Source organism: Achroia grisella, unplaced genomic scaffold (genome assembly GCF_030625045.1).
Source record: "Achroia grisella isolate CSIRO2021 unplaced genomic scaffold, CSIRO_AGI_Agris_v1 utg874, whole genome shotgun sequence".
NCBI lineage: Eukaryota > Metazoa > Arthropoda > Insecta > Lepidoptera > Pyralidae > Achroia > Achroia grisella.
The window spans coordinates 1,759,425-1,782,846 of NW_026713051.1; the positions used below are offsets into that span (position 1 = coordinate 1,759,425).

At 30.9% G+C, this 23,422-nt stretch overlaps 1 protein-coding gene across 1 annotated transcript in view; it reads right to left on the reverse strand.

Annotated features, from left to right (window-relative positions):
• The window catches only part of LOC131853048 (uncharacterized), a 121,062-nt gene that overhangs the window by 92,007 nt on the left and 5,633 nt on the right, over window positions 1–23,422 (reverse strand). The window contains exons 3-4 of the mRNA XM_059203841.1: window positions 20,731–20,845; window positions 12,395–12,647 (exon numbers count right to left, since the gene is read on the reverse strand). Coding sequence (XP_059059824.1) covers window positions 12,395–12,647; window positions 20,731–20,845 — 368 coding nt within the window. The remainder of the gene's footprint in view (window positions 1–12,394; window positions 12,648–20,730; window positions 20,846–23,422) is intronic.

Here is a 23,422-nt window from a genome sequence, read left to right on the forward strand (position 1 = left end):
AATATAGTGTTATAGCCTATGTGTTAGTCTGATGCATAAGCTATATTACTGTAAAGTTTCATCAAAATCCGTTCAGTAGTTTTTGCGTGAAAGAGTAACAAACTTCCATACTTGTAAACTTTTGCGTTTACAATTTTTTTAAGATTAAGATTATAGTAAGCTACTTAAACTTTTCCAGATAAGAATAACAATAGTAGGTATATTAATATTTACCGAATTAAGTTTTCATCAGCTTAAGATCAGGATGATGTATCCGTAACATAAAACTTAGCTTCTTTTATACTACAGCACTGTTATATTAGATAATCCACACAAAGAAATTCCCCTGTTTTGTCATCCCGTCCATGAGAAATGCCTTCATAAGGGACGAGAGTGAAACCGACATTGTTCCAATATACTCCTGTATAAAGGGGCATTGTACCTCTCCGAGTTTACAATACGAGGCGCCACAGGTACGTATAATTTGTTAAATAAAAAGGTCTGATATTTTTTGAGGGCGACGACCAGGAGCTGTATGTGAATTTCATGTTTTAGAAACAAATGTGCACTTAGCTTGGGAATAAAAAATCCTATATGATTTGTCAATCGTAATCTTTGTAGTTTATCTCACTACAAAGTTTCAGACACAAAGACATTGTTTAGGGTCAAATCCCTCGGTGATTGGGGACTATTTTCCGAAAAATATTGGTAAAACGAATTTTGTGCGACTGCACAGTGGATGGATGGACGTTTTTAGTACATTAATGAGTGGTAGAGAAGTTGACGATGTAATAATAGGATCTCAGTCTGTTACTGTGAAAATTTGGTGGTATTTTTTTTAGTTATTTTATGGCTTGGTACTTCTGTGCATTTGCCAATATACAAAATTTGGGAAACAATTGTTTAGGTAAAGGGAATTTGTCGGGTACGATATCCATCCCTATAATCGGTTACTAGGACATTCTAACTATATATATAAACTTGAAATATTAAAGAACTTGTTTAATTTATTATTCACGTTTATTAATTACTAGTTGCTCGACGCAACTTACTCTGCATCACACTTACTTAACATTTATCAAATTTTTTCAAAATTATAAAATTCGCTATATCTTTTTTCATGTAGGTCTATTACAGACTCTTATGATATGTCAAATCTACCGTCGGTTTGATATCAAGATGAGAAGAACTGATAAGAAACTCAGCTTGTAGTTTTTTCAAATAATAGTGGAACATGTTTATAATAATAAACAGTCATTAAAATTAAAATTTGGGAGAATAGTGTGACCACCAGCTTATGCTATCGCAAAGAACAAAAAATTTTATCAGTGTTCACAACCTGAACAGACCAGTCCCCACAAGCAGCACCCGTTCACGAGTATGACGTATGAGCCAGCCATAATTGCACATCGACCCGGCCCACTACGCCGCCACAAGTTTGAACTTTATAGCGAGCATGACTATTTTAGGTTACTCCACTACGTCAATTATATTATTTACAGCATAGGCTGTACCGATCACAGTTTTCACTCATTACAATATAAAATTTACATTATTTAATTTACAATATAACACTACAAAATTTATAATAAGTTTCTTTAATGTTCATCATGTATCGGTAGATTAAAAAAATGTAATAACTATTCAAAAGTGCTTCAATGTAAGTTTATTTGAATAAATGATTTTCTATTCTATTCTATTCTATCATTGAACAATATATGTAAATTAGGTGAAATATAATGATATTTCACCTAATTTACATATATTTTTCAATTATAGCCTATAATGTTATTCTGGTATATATTACTGTAAAATTTGTTCACGTGAAAGGGTAACAAACATCCGTCCATACTCACAAACTTACTTACACCTATTTATTATTAGTAAGATTACTTGATTTCATAGTGATGTTTGGATCACCTATATAGTTTATTCGGTGTCCTATAGACTAACCTATATCTACATATATTGATGGATATACGTCAGGTGTCATAATACTGATTGATCATTGGTGATGCCCTCTGTATTGTGAGGATATGTTGGTACATCAACCTCTGCCGTGTTTTTGTTCAACTAGTTCTGTATATGTATTACCTCGGGCTAATGTTTTTACTATATTTTATTGTAAATTATTAGTTATTTTTTTACTTAGTTATATTATAAAATTTAAAATTTTATCTCCGTCGATGTAATTATTTACGCTTTGCGATGATAAACAGGGCGAATCTATATATATATATATATATATATATATAGATAAACTAATATAACTATGTAAAGGTACTAAATCAAACTAGATTTTGTTCATACATAAATTATTTTGTAATTTACAGTCATGGACTCCAAACCAAGACCAATTTCTAGACAATTATAAAATGGAATTAATACCAAATGTGACAGAATATTACGCACATTATGACATGTTCAACATGTTAGTTTTCAATGAGCGACTTATGATATGCCTATAAATGCATCTGAAAAGTAGATCGTCACTGCTGTATTAATACAATTTTTAAAGATAATAATAGATTTTTTAAGAGTTAATGGATTAGTGGCTAAATAAGAAAAGTTTCCGACTGTATACTTCAAAGATAAATTTAGAATCAGAAGTAACTTCTAATTGGGTAGCTTAGTTAACAACACAAACGTTCAGGCTTATTCAATAAAGACACAATCGTTTCAGCCTTTAATAAATATATAAATACTGCTTGTGTAGTAAAGAACGCATGCAGTATTGATTATTATTCATATTATTCTTTTTTCTTATTTCATATCATGGAGGATAAATAAGCTTGCGGCTCACCTTATGGTACGCGATTAGCTCCACCCATGAACCACCCACGATTAGCAACACCAGGGAAATTGTAAGTACTTTTATGTAACTCTTTTAAGAAGGAATAAGGACAAAGTAATTCACTCCATAAGGCCTTCCGCGGGGTTGGAATGCTATCTGCATTCACCCCCTATCCCTATCGTTCAGTGAAGCTTCAAAGGCTAGCTGAGGCGAACAGCAATATAATAGTTTGAAAAAAATTCTATCAAGACCTAAAAAGTAACGAGAAAACAAAATTATTTTCATAATTAAAGTTGTTACAACTTTAATTATGAAAATAATTTTGTTATATTAGTAACGATTTGTATATCTGGAAAACTTTTATTATAATGTTAGGTTAAGATACTAATTTAGTACAAACAACCGTTTCTGTGATGCATACATTTACAATTACATATGCATATTAAATATGTCTATAACTAGACATATATGATACATAAATGATTTAAAGTGTTTGCAATGAGATAAAACTTGGTTTGAATTCACTTCACGATACTATTCTAACCGTTTCTAATATTATTAAACTGACATTTTAGATATAATTCAACGTTACATTATAGTTTAAAGGGATTTACAAGTTGATTTGGCTATAAAATTTTTGTTTACAGAATAATGTATATATTACGATTGGTGAGATCGGTAAGTAACAGAGCGATTGGGTTAATCGAATATGGTATGGATGGATTGGAATCCGAGTGAGGACTACGAGTGGGAGGATGTACGAATGAAGTTAGGATCGAATGATTCGATATTCGACTGCGTTTACAAGTGAATGATTCCTGAAGTGTATCTACGATATAATGACGGTCTCGGTGGTTTAGAGATGTAGCACTTACTTATTTACTTCCGATGGTCGCGGGTTTGATTCTTCATACGATGCAAATATTTGTATTCATGAGTATTATTGTTTGTATCGATTATACGTATGTGTTATGCATCTATTCACAAAAAAGTATTTTTTAGTTTGTACCCATAACACAAGTTCTGCTTAACTTGGGAGTAGATGGCGCTGTGTGAATTATCCAAAAAAATATCCAATTATTATTTGTGAATTTATCGACGTTTAACTAAATTAAACTTGTAGTAATAAAACTGTTATTACTTCTTCGGAGTTATATAGCAGTTTCGCGCTTTAATTGTATGTGAATGTGAAATTTAGGAAATTATTTCACCACTTACATATGTAGGAGAAAATATTTATGAATAAAATTTTTAGCCCGAGTTTTTGTGCTGTTTATTGATTAGAGAATAAAGACAGGTTTCCATTTACATGAAAAAAATTCAGGAATAACAAAACTAAACTTTAGGATTCATAGAGACTGCTATTCAGTAAAATCGTTAAAAATTGTAAATACTAAAATAAGATAGTGAATACTAAACTTAAACTAAATTCTATACACCTTGATATATTGAGTTAAGTCACTCTCGTTATTTAAAATTTTATCTTGTAAACTTTGCATAATATCTTTTGAAAAGAGTCACAGACTAGATCCTTGTTAGGTCTTCATGGCTGCAACTACATACATTCCTAATTGGATTACATTTGATATACCTATAAACCATCTATAATAGGTACACGAATAAAGATTTCATTTGATTATATATTAAACTAGCTATTCCCGCGACTTCGTCCGCGTGGAATTTAACTTTATTTTTCTAAATTCAAATTTTAAAAAGAAACCTAAGTAACTCTTTATTATATCAGCTACCTGCCAAAAAAAGTCCCGTCAAAATCGGTTCACCAACTTCAGAGATTAGCCGGAACAAACAGACCGATAGACATACTGACAATAATTGTAAAAAAACTTTTTTTTGTATGTATCGTATTTAAATCCATATGCATGTAGTAAAAAACGGTTATTTCAATATTACAAACAGACACTACAATTTTATTTAAATGTATAGATGAAAACGGTTTAGAAGGTTGTCACGAGTTGAAGGATTACTAATTAATTACAGTAATTTTTAACAAATATTTAATCTGAGTACAAGTTCTACAAATACATACTTAAATATATTTTAATTAATTAAAGATATTATTCACTGATGTGTATGATTATAAACTATATCTGCGTTGGAGGTGTAATTTAAAAGCTACACAACAAACTGACCTTTTCGACTGTAATCTACATAAGGGGCCATGGCTAAAAACGATTCGGAAACAGATTGCGAAATAATGACCTTATTAAATGGGACGTGGCTGAGTATACCTCACCGTCACTCCGCTACGTAAATTTTCTTAATAAATATTATTTCTTTCATCTATTACAAACACATTTCGTACAAAGAATCTTCACACCCTTGTTGCTTTTGATTTCGCGCCAAACTATTTTAATATTACAAGTACTTACTTGAGTGTACGTACAATATTAAGTACATAATCTGTGGTACTGCGTACTTTACATAACTATTTCATGTTATATAAATTGTATTTTTAATACACATATATATTAATACTAGTCGTCCCGGTAAACGTTGTTTTGCCATATAAATTAATATCGCTATAAAAAATAGGGGTTGGTGATAGAAGGGTGAAGATTTAGGGTTGTATGTATTTTTTAATGACGCATAATAAAAAATAAAAATATATATATAAATAAATAAATATTTGGCCAAAAAGATATAAAAATTATGTTAGGGGTGGACAACCCTTATCACTTAGGGCTATGAAAAATAGACAGTAGCCGATTCTCAGACCTACTGAATATGCATATAAAATTTCATAAAAATCGGTCAAGCCGTTTCAGATGGGTATGGTAACTAACATTGTGACACGAGAATTTTATATATAGGATTAATAATAACCCTAGACAATTAACACAGCACCATCTAGTTACATGGTAAGCAGCGCTGGTGATATGAGTACTGGACAACAGTATAAGTACTTACAATTTTATTGGTATATACGTACATAATAGACATAGAAAACACCCAGACCTATAGAAACAATCATACTCATGAATACAAATGTTTGTACCGTGGGAGGAATCGAACCCGCGACCATTGAAAGAAATGCGGTGTCCTATACCGCTACGCCACCGAGGCCGTCAAATATATAACCAAAGAGTGTAACAGTAGAGGTTTAACAGACAATATTTGTGAATACAGCAGCATAATAATATATTACTCATTATCTAGAAGGGAAATACATTTATAATCGGATAAAAGTTTAATTGAATAATAGGAGCTATGTAATATATATATATATTTATAAGGTTGGAGATGATCACATTAATTACGTATAGATGCATTAAAAGCGATTTACTAATAGGATTATATATACATCTACTACTATAGAATAACTAAGTATTACCATTAGTTATATGCTACTATTAAATTGTTGGAAAAAACGTAAAGTATTTTTATTATTTTCAAAAGTTAATTAGTTTTAATATTCTATTTCTTAGTCATAACAATGATTTTTTATCCAAGATTTCAAAGGCTTGGACAATTTTACATGAATGTTTGCGTTTCAAATAATTAATTGAATAAGTTATGTCGTTTGGGGAAAAATACTTAATAACAACAAAATCAAAGGGATTTATAATGTTTTGTATATAGATTTATTAAGACTTAGATTGTGTGAACTTGGAATGTCAGATAAATTTATATCAGATTAAATTTAAATATAGATATATATATATATTAGTTACAGATATATTTATAGATATTATTAAATACCTGATTAATCCAAGATTGAAATTATATTTATTTACAAAAAATATATATACACTCAACTGTTTCAGCTACCGTTTAATTTTAGTCATTGTACTGAAATAATTTACTACAATAATAAATTAAAGTAGCAATAAGACTATTATTTTGACAATATAATATCCTACAGTGACTTTTAGATTAATTCTTTGTAATTAAAAATTAATCTTAAATATATTTTTCTGCACAGTTTCGGGATCGGCTAGATAATTTTAATATTATTTCTAACTTCTTAATATTTGAAGAAAGTTACAAACATTAAAATTAATTATAATTATAAACATACTACGCCGTATAAATAGGATAAGGAAGAAGCAGATGACGATGTTGATTATTTGAAGAAAATAGAGAACTTTAAAACTTTACTTTTCTTTTTTTAAAACAATTTGTCCCTAGCGACAAGGTTATTAATTTCAAAGGCAAATAGTGTTGAACAAGGTAGAGCAGAACAAAAAGGATAAGAATGGAGTAGAATGTAAAAGAAAGGACAAGAAGGGGGCTATAAATAACGGAATGAGACAAGGAGAGGGGAGTGAAATAGATAATAAAATAACTTAGGTAAAATTGACAGATTTATTTGTAAATATACTTAATTATCTGATTTTTTATAATGTTCATTGAAATCCAGCCATCCGAGATAGAATATAAAATGTAATCTGCATGGGTGCCCCAGTCTTATCTATTTGAGTTGCCAAACAAGCGAAATCTTATATACTACACGCTACAACTGAAACAGTTTGCTCTTTAAGCTGTGTTTCTGATGTAGACTACAGATTAGGCAGTAAAATTGCAGTATAGTAGGCATGATGGATTAGTCTTCTGGAATGTCAATGCAGAAGTAGAATGACTGGTATTACATGATGATGTGATGTCCGTGGTATTGTTCATGCTCGTATATAGACAACGGTTCCCGTTTGTGATCAGGTGGGGCCATCACCGTGTTTGTCAATCCAATTATCTCTTTTTTCAAATATTTATATTCAATATTATTACCATCTATCACTTGTTGAATTTCGTATCACCTATTTTATTCCTATGAAAAAATTTGGTTATCTTTAATGATCTATGATCGCCTTCTCCCTGGTACTTTCATAAATAATAAAAAAGGTATATAATTGCTTTTATAGTCATTTAAACCTGCTAATTTTATTTGAGAATTTTATAACCTTGTCCTTGACCTTCTTTTTCATATCCCTCGTCACTTCTCACTTATTCTCGATAACGATTTCTACCATTCTTCAGACCTGTCATTTTGTATGTATCTGAATCTTCTTCTTCCGGCCTTATCCTATTTCATTTCATTTGGGGTGGGCTCTCCTAAACTGCCTTCTCCATTGGTGTCTATTTTAGACTGTTGCCGGCTCTATGTTTCCCATGTTCTTAAGGTAACTAACTACTGATATCCATGTTAATCGAGGTCGTCCACGCTTTTTCGGTCCTGAATTAAGGTCGAGAACTTTTCTCGTCAAGTGTTCTTACGGTCTCCTCATGACATGGCCATACCATTTTATGTATCTGAATGTTGGGTCTTATAGGGAATGGACGAAAGAGGTGCGCATGAGGCAGATATGTTAATGTTAAGATGGATATGTGGGTTATCAGGAATGAATTAGGAAGTTTGAAAGTTGCGCCAATTATAGACAAGTTGTGAGGTAACAGGTTGACTTAATATGGACATGTTTGAGGTAGATGTCTTAAAGAGAGTATTTAACGTGAACGTGGAGATGACGACCCAAAAAATTGATTGTTTGAAAGATGATATGTATAAAAAGAGAGTTTGCTCGCAAGAAGAGATTAGACGGTCAATTGCGGAAGCGACTACAAATAAAGGTAAGGCGATGATGGGAAATTTCTGTCTTTCTACACTGCTGTACCTCGTTGTATCTAATTTTACCCTGTTCGATCTCCTTCTACTCAGACCTGAAATTTTACATGTTCTATTCTATTTAACTCTATTCTATTTTATCAGGTTGGACAGGATTGTTTATTGGTGGACAATTTCACGACGAGCGCCATCTATTAAAAGTAATCCGAAATAGCGATTCCTATACCAATATATCAAATATTGATCTTCAATTTTTACTTAAACTTAATTAAAGTTAATCAAATCGTTGGAGTGTTAGTAAGATTATACAAGACAAATCAACATTATTGATTTTTAGTCATTACTTTCTTAACTGATTTTTAAACAATAGTCTAGCACCTAAGATTTAATATACATTTTATATGACATGGAGGATTTATGTAAATTCGTCTTTTCTTCTTGATTCTAACCCGCTCTCTATTTCGCTCTATCCTGTTCTACTTCATTCATTCACAATAAAAAAAAAAGTTTTGGAAATTTATTGATTCTATCACCATTTTTTTTATAATTTCATATGAACTTTATTACAACTAACTCTGACTTCGTCCGTGTGAAATTTAACTTTATTTATATTAAAATAAGTAAATTTAAAAATAAAAGCAGTGTAAGTTCATCTTTATTACATTACTTATCTGCAAGTGAAAGTCCCGTTAAATCCCAATTCAGAGATTAACAAGAACAGACAGTCAGATTATTAAAAGAAGTTAATTTGAAATTACAACCAGTCACTATAATTTTATTTATTGGTATAGTTTAATATTTTTTTTCAGATTCTTTTCTGAAAATATTATTGTTATATCTTTTAAGTAATAGTGTAAGTATTACACTATTACATATATTATAGGTATACACCGTAAATTATTTATAATTAATAATTAGACTTATTCTAAGTATCTATATTGGATCTTCATGAAAAAACATTTTAAGTTAGAGTTTACTTAGAAATCTAATTTACTTCAAATAATTAAATAAGTTACATAGTTATGATGGACTTAAAAAAGTATTTTATATAAATCACACTTCAGATCTCCTTTAAAAAACGATCAACAAGATAATGTAATTGCCGACGGCTCAAATGACTTACAAAGATCTACGTGAAATATGTATGTATATGGTTAGAATCAATATTAAGCTGATTTAATCGTGATTAGCGGCTACGAAAGTTCATTCCGTGACGCCTTGCTAAATTTGGGCAGTAATAACTTGGAATTTCTACTGTGAATAAGAAATCCAATCAGATTTTATGAACTATAAATTAATTCTAATCTTATACACTAATTAATATATTTCTTATACTTACCGAAAATAGAATACATCGCGATTACACGCGCGCTTTTAAAACTTATAAAAACCGGTAAATTTTGAAGTTAAAAAGTTAACGAAAACTAAACACAGGAACACTTCTAAAATTATTAATATTCTAGATAAGAACACCAAGTTTAAGAAAAAGTATTTAAAGTTGGATAAGTATCTTTAAGTTGATTCGAATGTTTACATACACAGAGAGAGGTAGCGCTGGGCGATTTTCGGCGCGGTTGCCCGTACCCTCAAGCGCTCACCCCTACTGTGAATAAGGGTTGATGCCGCCGAGCTTTATATCTGAGGAATCTACTGCGCCGAGAACCTGCGCATGACTGTGATTCACCTTTTGTGTACATTTTATGTGCGTCGTTTATACGATGTATAAGTTATTAATTATTTCATAATAATAATATTTTCAGGACAATTCATACAGCGCCATCTAGAGCTAAATTAGTAGTATACAAATACATAGATTTTTTTTCGTCAATGTTATATTATATAAGTTATACATAAAAAACACCCAGACCGATACAAACAATATACTCATGAACAAATGTTTGTGCCGTGTAAGGGATCGAACCCGCGTCCATCGGAAGTCGCCTTCCCATGGTTGCGGGCGCGATCCTATGTTATTTCTGTACTAAACCGCTAAATTACCGAGGTCGTCATTTCATATAAAATTAAATTGAATTATGTAAGTCAAATTTTTTTTTAACGTTTATTTTTTTAATTAATAAATAATGTTTGAAGTCTTGAATTAGTTTAAAATGAATAATAATAAAGAAATAGCTTAAATTAGTTTGTATGTAGGAAGTCATCTTCAATATTCTGATAGATTTTCATCAATAAAATCAACGTAATAAATAACAGTAATGCATTTCTAATAGAAATAGATACAGAAATCCGAGACGAGGGTCACGTACGACCGAAGTCACGAGCTCTTAAAGAGCTTCATCTCGATCGTTCAGTTCTCAAGTTGAAAATCTATCACTATGAAATAATTTACAATAACAAAGTTTACAACTTAGAAAGTGTAAAGTTTGTAATTGAAGATTTCCATGCTAATAATTTTGCAATGATTTTCTACTTAATAGAATTTTCCTGTCCTTCTATCAGTTATTCTTTGTAGACAATTTTCCAACGTTATTATTCATTTTTCTTAAGTAGAAAAGTCTCATAATATTGAAACTATGTTTTTAATGATACAAAGTTCAAGTTCAAGTTCAGGATTTAAATTTTCCATTTATTTTACAATTACATTTTTAACTAGCTTTTCCTGAGACGTCGTACGCGTAATATTAGAAAATTACATTTTTATATTTTTATGCTCAGTTTCAATATTAGTTTCTGTTAGGCACGTGCATTAAAAAAAATGGTATGTATTTCTCTTGTAGCTGTTCTATTTTACCTCAAAATATTAACAAGCGCTCCCAGAAATATGTTATTTTTTTGTTACCGTTGTTACTGTTTCATTTCGTTACCAGTATAATATAGCGAGGATGAGAGTGAGATGGTTGCTTTATTATGATATAAGCACAGTACCAGTTTTAAAAGTTTATTTAGTTATATTATATATTTTAGTCTAATTATATTATTTAGCACCCTATAATTAAAAACCCCTGTTAAACCCAGTTTATAATTGATAAACTAAATTACTTTACATTCTTAACATTAGATGAAATAGCTAAAATATGGAATGGCTACTTTAAGTTATGAGGTAAGACAGAGCTCGAAGGGGCGATAGACCTATTGGGATCGTCGGTGCGTGCATCACGCGAACTAAACGTAGCCAGTACAGGTGGTGTGACGCCAGACGTCGAAAACAACGGCTCGATATTGGCATACATGCGAACTTCCAAATTTTAATTATAATTGGAAGAGTTTTAATGCTCAATAAATTTATATCAAGCAAATTCGTATAAGCCGAAGTGGCAAATTGTTTTATAAAATTCCTTTCAAGTAAAGCAGTTCGAGTAAATATCAATTTCGGTTTATACAGCGACACGTTTTGTTATTGGTACTTAAAACTTTATAGCAATTGAGTACGGAATATTTTACTATGTTGTATATTGATTCGTTATAAAACTCATATAATGGGAAACTTGTGTATTAGTTTGAGACATCGAGGCGCGTCACAAAGCCTTTGCTTCCACGTGTTCCGGTACAACAAGTTTGTACCGGTAGATACACGTGGAAACTACGAGTACAGCATCAGTCAACGACAATTACGGTTCGTAGCAGTTTAATTATATTACATTATACTTAGGTACAAAAAATATATGGTTGTTTGTAATAGGACTTTAACATTTTAAAGGTATAATACACTATAATTATTTAAAATTATATTTAATATATGAACTGTCGTCGTTCTACGTAATCCATGACAATTGTAGATAAATTGAAAATTAAAAAGTTATGTCATAGACTTTTAGATATCTATTTATTTGTTACACAATGAATATTAAGTGAATGAAGATGAATCAGTCAGGATGAATGATTTTATGTATGTATATTTACAAATGTAATATGTACATATTAAGATAGTCGTTAAAGATAAGTTGAACTCGCACTCCCAAATTTTACAACCAAGTAGAATAAAAAAATATGACTATTCAAAAGTGCGTATTATGGTTTATTTGAATAAAGATTATTTCTATTTGTAATCTTTTTATAGGTATCCTTTTAAAAACAATGTTTCTTACCTCAGAATCCTCAGGTATCAAGGGTCGCCTTCGCAGGCCGCTCTCTTGATATCTTGAAGGTAGCACTGGATCTTCGCCAGACACGGCCCTTTGGTACGAGAGCCGTCTGCCCTTGTTATCAGATTTCTTTTCACCGATGCTCATAAGGTCCTGGTAAGATTTCCACATTGCTTCTTTATTGTGGGTATTGCTATCATCATTTATGACTTGTTTGAAATAATTCGCCATAGTTTCGCTGGCTAGCCATGTGACTCTGAAAGTTTAAAAACTTCATCATATATCTGAATACATGTGGATTACAAAATAAATTCAATTGAATTGCCAGTTTTTCTCAATTTAATCTGAACCTATACTGAACTGGACGGTAGGGAAATAATTATAATACAAAAAAAATTACGTTCATAACGCGAAAAAATGAATTTTGAATTAAAAAATAAATATTTGCGTAACTTATAAATTTTGTATAACTGTTATGTTTGTACAAATAAATATATATGAACTAGCTGTGAACCCCGGTTTCACCATCAGTTTAATTTCAAACCAATTGCGCCCACCCTCGGCGCATCACCCGCCTACGCTATTACTCCATTTTTGGTTAGCATTTATACTGATTTTTATTTGCTCGGCTCCGAAGGGTTGTAGAGTGGTGTTTAATCGTATACCATATAATTTGCTTCAAGAATTGGGCTATCAAATATAGAAAGGGTTTCATCCCACATTTCGGGTTTTAAATTTCGAATCCAAATTTCGGATATTCGTGCGCTCATTCAATCTTCATGTATAATTTTTGATATGCAACTGTAATCCTACTATATAATGTACTTTCGTAGTATTACAACAAAACAACTTATAAAAATTGTTACAGTATTTAACTTTCTCAATTATGAAACCTTTAAGATATGCAGAAACAAATCTATGGTAATATAAAGTTGCTTGACCTACGATAATCACATGATCATCATCTCATTAATCTAAAATTAAGAGTAATCTCAGTAATCTTAATAATATTATTAACGCGAAAGTTAGTAAGTATGTTTGTGACTCTTTCACGCCAAAACTACTGACCCGATTTTGACAAGACAAAACTTTACAGTAATTTAGCTTATGCATCAGAATAATATATAGGCTATATTTTTTATCGATTTTTATATGTAGAAAATTCATGCGGACGTAGCTATTTAATGCAATGGTCATAGAAGTAACGGTGTAAGTGACTAACGTAGGTACGGAGCACAATATGAGTTCACGAAGAACGCTTTATCTATTCCTACTTACCTAACCTGCCTTCGCACGGGTGTACATGTATTATACGGGTGCTGCTTGTGGGGACTGGTCTGTTTAGGTTGTGAACACTGATTAAGTTTTTTGTTCTTTGCGATAGCATATGCTGGTGGTCACTCTATTCCACTCTACTCCCAAATTTTAATTTTAAGGACTGTATATTATTATAAACATGTTCCACTATTATTTGAAAAAAAATACGAGCTGAGTTTCTTGTCAGTTCTTCTCATCTCGATATCATTCCGAACTGACGGTAGATTTGACATATCATAAGAGTCTGTAATAGACCTACATGAATAAAGATATTTTGAATTTGAAAATTTGAATTTGAATACATATAAACCTTCTTCTTGAATCACTCTATCTATTAAAAAAATCGCTTCAAAATTCGTTGCGTAGTTTTAAAGATTTAAGCATACATAGGGACAGACAGCGACAGCGATGTTTTATACTATTTAATGATGATTAGCTACAACTAATTTAAATTATTTTATAATTTAATGTTTTCGACACTATTATATTAGACTAAAACCTGTAATAATAGCTGTAAGTGTGTAAATGAATAAATACATATATGTAAAAACTGAGGTTTGTTATATCATTGTTTTTACGATACGATAATCTAAGATAAGAGAGAAATTACTAAATTATACAAATTTAATTTGACACATGTTAAAACGAGCCATCGAGGCCGGTGTCGGTGTAGGTCTGAGTTGTCAAATTTCATCAGACATGCTTCTGTCTGACGTTATTTTGTCTGCCTACACATGCATATTTTGTCTGCGACTATTTTTAGTTTATGTCTGGAACTCATGGTAATATTTCCAAATAGCAGACAGAAGGCTGTTTGTTACCTACATAGGATTATGTTTGCAAAAAAAATTTTTACATTTATATGTAAAGACGCATCATTTCGCACGAAGTATCATTATAATATTCTGTTAAAGTCTCAATTATTTAATCTTAAGTTTATTAACATACTTTGATTTATATAGTACTCTAGCTACTCGCCCCTGTTTCGCACTTGGGTGTATTATTTATATAAACCTTCGTCTAGAATACTCTATTAAAATAAATCGCTTCAAAATCCGTTGCGCAGTTTTAAAGATTTATACATAGGGACAGACAGCGACAGTGACTTTATTTTATACTAGGTAATAATAATGATAATTATACGTAAGGACAGTTGTTGTTATCGAATATGAGTATGTATAATATAATTTGATCTGATCTGACATAATTTGAATTTGAATAAAAGAATTTTTCCTGTTTTGTAAACAGGAAAAATTCTTGTTGTCTGAGTTGTCCTGATAACCTTAGAAAAAGGATATTTTAAAATTAATGTTACTTAAATGTAACAGACGTAATTTAGGTGATATAATTATGACACAAGATTATCTTTAGTCATTTTAATAGTTCAAGGATAAAAATTAATTGTAATTTGATCACATCAAACTTACTTCTGTATTCGAAATACAGAAGTAAGTTTGATAACCTGTAAGATAACCTTATTTAACCTAAGGTCTGTTTTATTTCTCCTGAATAATTAAAATAACGACGAAAAAACCCGCATCTATTGCGGGTTTTTTTCGTCGTTATTTTAATTATTATACTATAACTTCCAAAGACTATTTTATATTTAAAAACCCAAACAATTATATGATTAATATAATGGATGCGGAGTAGAGTTAGAAGAGTAATTGTGTATATCGTATTCTATAATACAAGCCAGTCTTCTGATACCTCAAAGAAGGTCACCTTATCAATGAACTCGACTTCAGCAAGACATGAAGCTAAAGTTTTCTCATTTATTAGATATGTACTCAAAATATAATAATCGGTTTTGGGTGCTGGATCAAAGAAGATAAAATTTAATATTCAAACATTAATAACTAGATCTTAATTCAATATTTTAATGACCGACAATAAGGTTTACTTAGATTATGAATGTGTAAATATTATAATATACTTTGTAGTTCTTAGTGGGAACAGTAGGTAAGACCCGATAAACCAATCTATGGTTAGACTAATTTCTAAAATTCAACTCTTGGCGGCCTTGGTGGTCTAGCGGTTTGACACACCGCTTTACTTCCGATAATCGCGGGTTCGATTTCTCAAACGGTGCAAATATTTGTATTCATGAGTATGATTGTTTGTATCAGTATAAGTGTTTTCTATGTAAAATATATCTATGCATTTATATCAATTGTTTAGTACCTATAACACAAGCTCTGTTTACTAGAATTAATTGTCTAGTATTATTATTATTACTATATATTAAAAAAAATATTAAAAAAGATCAAGAATGCCATTGTAGTGATTCAAGATTTCAACTAGTGTTGTAGTAATAAGAAAAAAGACTAGGTAAATGGAGAAAATACATGAATATAGACTACTGACAATTAGGAATAGAAAGAAGGAATTGAAGTATCAAAAAATAAGAATGTAATATAAAAGAACTATAAATTCAAATACAAATTTAGAATATAAAATACATATCTGATTAGCCAGTTACAACAACTAGGATACGTTAATTTCCGATAACGTTTCGTTAAGACAATACTAGTCTCGGCTCACTTCGTCGATCTTTAATTAATTAATCGTCGACCGTTCATTAATTATGAGTAATGCCAGCTCTAAATATTTCATTAACAATGTACAATTTTGTCATAGATAATATAATCCTATCACAGGAAATGTCTAACTATACAAATATGAGACGATCTAAAATTGCCATTTGAAAATGATTCATATTTACAATTGTAATATTTTACAGTTTTCTATGAGAATCGTTAAAATGCAGAGCTTATTGTACAGAAAAATAAATATAAATAATCCCTATTCAAATAAACTTAATACAAGTCGTAGAATAAAAAATATGACTATTCTAAAGTTATAGTCACATTTTTATATTCTACTACTCATTCTGAACGCAGACTCGTCACAAGAATGAGCAAGAAACTTGTGTGTTGCTGTTTGAATAAATCTAATTTTAAAGATTATAATTACACAATAACAAGCAAATAACAAAGGTAGAATATATTAAAATGGTCAAAATATACAAAGAAAACTCTAGTGGAAACCATCGTAATAAGTTCCCTGTAATTTATCACGATTGGCTAACTGACCTGACCTCATGCTTGTCCTCCAATGGTGCCGCGCCAGCGTAAACCATTAGCGCAAGCGGGTGCAACATTCTATTATCATCCATTAAAGAAAAATGATTTTTAGTGATTCTCATACAAATTGTCAATTATAAAAAAAACAATGATGACACATTGTTTTTTTTCTTCCTTATCCCATTTATATGAGGTCGGCGTAATATATTTTTCTCTTCCATTCATCCCTGTTAGCAAAAATCTCGTTATTACTGCTTTAAACAAATCAATGTATAACGGTTTAAAATGTATTTATGTAACGAATAACATATGGTGACAGTTTTGAACTCTATTGTAATTGAATCATTTAGCGATTACTGTACTGTTCATGTAAAGGCATATGTTTTATTCCGGTATACATAAACATTATTTATTTGATTGTAAACAGTATGTATTACTAATATTGTGCTAAGGGATCTAGAGACGGTCGAGCAGTTGAATTCATAGTTCGGTTTGAATAACAGAATTGAATAGTTCATGCTTTGATTAGAGAGGTTTGTTGACTTAATTGATTGGCTTAAAGCTTGATCTCTGTTGAACATTAATTGTTGTGGTATTCAGCGTATCGCCTTTACGAGTTTATATTACTAAATTTATTATATTAATCGTATTTAATCTTTGGTATTATGTACATAGTATATATATGGTATATATTTTCTAGCTGGCCTCGCAAACGTTGTTTTGCCATATGAATTAAAATCGCTATTAAAATAGGGGTTGGTTATGGAAGGGCGAAAATTTAAGTATATATTTTTTATGCCACTTTATAGAAAACATTGATGAAAAAATAAAATGTTAGTAGTGGACAACCTTAGATGAACAAACTTAGGGATATATAAATAGATAGTAACCGATTCTCAGACCTACTGCATGTGAAAATAAAAATTCATAAAAATCGGTCAAGTCGTTTCGGAGGAGTACGGTATGTAACATTGTGACACGAGAATTTCATATATAAGATATATTTTACAAATCAGTATTTCAATACTGATTACCTTAATTTTTTATACTGATGAGAACTTCGCACGAGCGAATAAAATGTGATTCGGAATATTTGTGATTTTGTGGTGAGCATAATGAAGTTACTGAAAGCAATCTGAACGTTAGACGTAATAGGGGATGGTAGGCAGTTATTATATTATCAAATATATTTTGATCATGTTCCAATACATGCGGAAAACGTATTCATCTTAAAACATTGTTAACCACCTACCCACCCCGGCTTCGCACGGGTGTACATGTATTCTACATACAAACCTTCCTCTTGAATCACTCTATCTATTAAAAAAACTTCAAAATCCATTGCGTAGTTTTAACGATTTAAGCATACATAGGGACAGACAGCTCGGCGATTTTATTTTATACTATATGATGATGTTAAAGTGGGGATGTTTGTTACGCTTTCATAGGGATAGAACGATTTTTTTTAGGGGTTTTTCAAGAAGGGTATATTAAGGTTTCTTAAGGGTCGGCAACGCGCAAGTGATACCCCTGGTGTTTCAGGCGTTCAACCATTTACCATCAGATGGGCCGTATGCTAGATTGCCACCATAGTAGTATAAAAAAAAACGATGTTTACATAGGGACGGACAGACAGCGACAGCGACTTTATTTTATGCTATATAATGATGTACACCCTTCCGAAGCCGGGACGAATAGCTAGTTTATAATATTAGTACAGATTATGAATAGAATTGCATCGTTACCTTTATAAACGTTTCCTAATACGTCCGTACATTAAAAGCTGAGTAACTGAGAGTTCAAGTTCAAGTGCATAACTAATTCTGAATCCCTTAGAGATCGGTTTGTGATATAATATGTCAGACAGATCTCGATGGAGTTCAGACTTCGAGATTATTAGATAATAGCAACTCAGTATAAAGGCTAAACTAATAATAAAATGTTTATACTAGAAGTGCCCGTCAGTCTGATGCATAAGCTATATTACTGTAAAGTTTCATCGAAGTCCGTTCAGTAGTTATTGTGTGCAAGAGTAACAAACATCGATACCTACAAAATTTTAGTGTTTATAATATTATTATATTAATTGGCAGATAAATGCGGTAGTATATATATAATACAAATTACATAAATAATTTATTTGTATTGTATTCAAGTTTTATTACATTACATACCGAAGTTTTTTATTTAACACATTTACTAAATTTTATTCTTATATATTTTTCTTCCATTGATTCATCCATCCACCAATACTTCTAAATCATCCATTTAACTTAGGTACTCTTATATTACATTTTTTAAATTTAAAGTTAATATAAATATCAAGAAGCAATTTTAAGTTAATAATAATTGTTTTCTTTGAGTGGCTCCACTGAAAATCACCGCTGCAGTAATACGATGGGACCAGCCGAGTGGAGGCACTTACAGCTCATGGCGCGATATTAGTTTTTAAGATTTTCTGTATTTTTACTCTGTACTATTCTATGCTGAATAAATGATTATTGTTATTATAAAAACAATTTTGTAAATAATGCATTATGCATTATTATTTAGTGAGTTAACCTTAAAATATAGACTTATATTGTCGTGGACGTTATAAAAATTATAGACCTTTTAAAGGAGAACAATTCAGTCATACATATTGTTTGCGTAGCTTTAACCATTTACACAGCGCACGCCTCTGAAATATTTTTCCAGCATGTTTCCAGTTATGTTATGTAGGCTAGTAGGGATATATAATATGGTAACAGTGAAATAATTTTTAAAATCGGATTAGCAGAATTGGTGGTTACCTCGAACAACAAACATACAAACTTTACCTGTTTATAATTAAGTATAGATTATATATAATACACAGTTAGATAAATAATTAATCTTGCAATGATAAATTACGTCAAGTGACCAATAAAAAGTGAAAACCAGAACTAAAAGAAATGTTTTTTTTAATATAACACTCTTTCGTTTTCTAACATTAAATTTATTTGAAATCATTCATCTATACCAGCGCCGGGAACTTTGCGGTGAAATGTCCTTTCACGCTTTCTGACTATTTATACAGTTCGCTACATCCGAAAGTCTAAACGTGTGAAAAGGCACTTTGAGTTTAATAAAATTAATGTAAGATATCGGAATACTATTTTTGTTAATATGAGCGTTTATAATTAGTTTTCACTATTATATATTTTTTTTTAAGAATGAAATTGTAAAAATAAATTTGTAAGCAATATTTGAAAAGAATACGAGTTGAGTTTCTTGTCAGTTTTTCTCATCTTGAAAGCATTCTGAGCTGAGGGTAGATTTGACATAACATAAGAGTTTGTAATAGATCTACATGAAAAAAGATATTTTGAATTGATTTTAATTGATATTACGTTAAAAACTGTACGTTTACTGCTAGATAGGATTAACTTTAGATACTCGTATCTATATAGAATACTATTTTTGTTAAATATAAGCATTTATAATTTTCAGTATTATATATTTTTTTTTATTTAGAAATGAATTTGTACTATTGTAAAGTTGAGTTTCTTGTTAATTTTTCTCATCTCGAAAGCATTCCGAACTGACGGTAGATTGGACACATCATAAGATTTTATAATAGACCTACATATATGAGTAAAAATATTTTGATTTGATTTCATATTACTTTAAAAACTATATATTTACCGCTAGATTGGTAAATTAGTCTTCTCATCTCGAAAGCATACCAAACTGGCGGTAGAATTGACACATCATAATAGTTTGTAATACACCTACATGAAACAAGATATTTTGATTTGATTTGATATTACTTTAAAAACTGTTTACCGCCAGATAGGTGAACCAAACACACCTACAGCTTAATATTAGTAGCTAATGGTGTCAACCGTCCACTTCAGTATTATGAGTATGTAAAACACTTTGAAAAAGTCAACAAAAGACTCCGCCGCCCCGTACCTGTTTGCGAGGGGGATCTGTCGCCCGCGCCGTTTGACTGCCGTGTCAAGGCCCGAGCTCATCGATATAGCACGAGAGTTTAGCAGGTTTTCCGAGGCACATGTGTCGTTCAAACCTGAAATTTTAATAAAGAATCTTTATACATTAGATCTACATATACATTACATTTAATTTAACCCCCGCCATTTTACAATACAAACTCAATCAACTGCACAGAGTAGTTGTAAACATCATACCCAAAGATTGTATATATACTACAATAATATACCCATTGGAAACTCGTTTCAACTCTCTAGTCTGCGACTGAGTACTAACTAATGCAACAAACAAAATTTTCAACATTGTTTCATTTGTTCGTAAGCGCCGGTTAAAAACTAGTTATAACTGCAAATGTTAAGCATTTTTATATAATCAACTGGTTCCAAACTTTATTGTGAATTGTATGTGATTTTTTAGTGTTTCTTATTTAATATCTAATGATTATTTCAAGTTTAATCAGAGTTATATTTAAGACCTATTGCCATTTATTAGAATTAATATCAGTGTGGTGTAAAATAATAAAAAGTTAATATTTAAAATTATATCTACGCGCGGCTTGCCATCCGTCCGGGTTTCTCCGGATTCCTAGTCCTAGTTTAGAGGGCATCCGGGGAGCGTCCGGTGAAACGTATTTTTTTTAGGTTTAATATTAAAGTATATTAATAATTTGTGTTACATTTAAAAATAAATCGAACCATTTATAAAAATAATTTGTAGCAAACTGTAATAAGATTCTGTTTTGTTACGTACATTTAAAATGATGATGAAATGTTACTACTTTTAGTTTTAAGGTTTGAAAATAAATAAAAAGGTGATATATGACACTATTTTTTATCACACTATGTTTAAAAAACCCTGTTGACATTAGGTTCTGAACTCTAAAATCCGCAGTATTCATGCGTCTTGGCCTGGCTTCCAAATTTTAGAGATAGCAACCCTACCTTAAATTCAAAAACGGAATTTAACAAAAACATAAATCTCTCGACGGTGATGATGACTCGAGACCTTGAGTATCATAGTTCCACTTCACCTGCGTCCCTCCATACTGAATGGGGTAATTATAAAAACTTTACATTTCTAACTCACGCCATTCGTGAGTTTACTTAAAATAAAGCCGACTTGCGTATCACGTTAAACACAGTGGGTGTAATGTAAATGTAATTAAAATGCGAACGTAGGCCAATTCATTCAAAAGTAACTGAGCAGATTAAGCAAAGTTCTATATTGCCTACCCAAACGTCTTTGTATATTAAGTTTGAAATGTATATAAAGAAAATAGAACGTCATGATTTACGTTTATATTTTTATCAACGGATTTTGATTTAAAACACTATGTTCGTCGAATCTGTATGGATTAATATTTTTTTTACTGCCGATGCTTGTTTTTTACACTATTTTATTTAAATATATATTTTTATTTTAATGAATAATTTAATTCGGATATCTATCCATATTATGTTTTTAAACAACTTATAAACTATAGTAGTAAATTTAATGACTTAAAATATGGAACTGGTAATGAGTTTTCATTTGTTTTAAAAAGTACGCAAGTTAGTAAATTTCAATTTATATTCATTCAATTCATGTGTTAAGTCTATGTCCACGTCAAGAGGCACTGGATCCGCAGCAGTGTAATGGTGTCCAGTGTCTCTAGAGCGGATAATCCGACATATTTGCTATTGTGTTTGGTTTAGCAAACTATTTGCCCTCCCCTGAATTCTACACATCAGTGATGCAGTTCTATTACGCATTATTGCTTCAAAGCCATCTATCCGCGCTTCTGCAAAATGTCAACACGATTGAAATAGCTTTTAATTTGCAAATTAAATGTACTTTTTATTGTAATTTGTGCTCATTTGCCGACAGACCCTGGTACCTCTCTGTCACCTATTTTTGCCGCTAAGCAAACGCGTTGCTAACTTTACTATGGATGAGATATGTTATATAAATTACAGGAAAATCTTTAGCCAGTGAAATAGCAATAACAGCGGCTGATGTGTACGTGCACTAAAAGGTTATCACGATGAATTTTGTCATAACCACAACGGCTTTTACATCTAATTAGCACTGTGTCAGGGCGCTGAAAAATATGGTTTTTTAAACATCAATATTACAACATTTTGTTACATATTATGTCAGCTCGTTAAAGCCTTGTGATCGAGTTATCGTGATAAAAGACACATTACATTAAGCAGTACAATGCTAATTACGGTATTTGTAACGTTATCATTTCGATATATGTGTGATAATATTGTAATCATTATTATATTTCTAACAGCCACTTAAATTGACTTCTTGTATTATTTATCGTATGGGCGCCGTCGTGTGAAATGTATTGATAAATTTATATAAAAACAATATATGTATATAATATATACTTTTATTCAAATGGCATTTGACGATTGTTATGTTTTCGCTAGCGCGTTTTCGATGGCTTAGTGTTTACCATCCTTGATACAACAGCTACCAAAAGGTTCTGATGAAAAACGTCCATAAAAATGAAATTAAAACAGACTGCACGGCGCCGCGGAGGTCGACTTGCCTACTACCAAGTAAAATATGGGTGTTGAACATGAAGTATTGTGTTCAATGGCAACGACAGAAACTAACAAGACTTCCGATTATGATAACCTATTTTCTATTCGAGTTTACT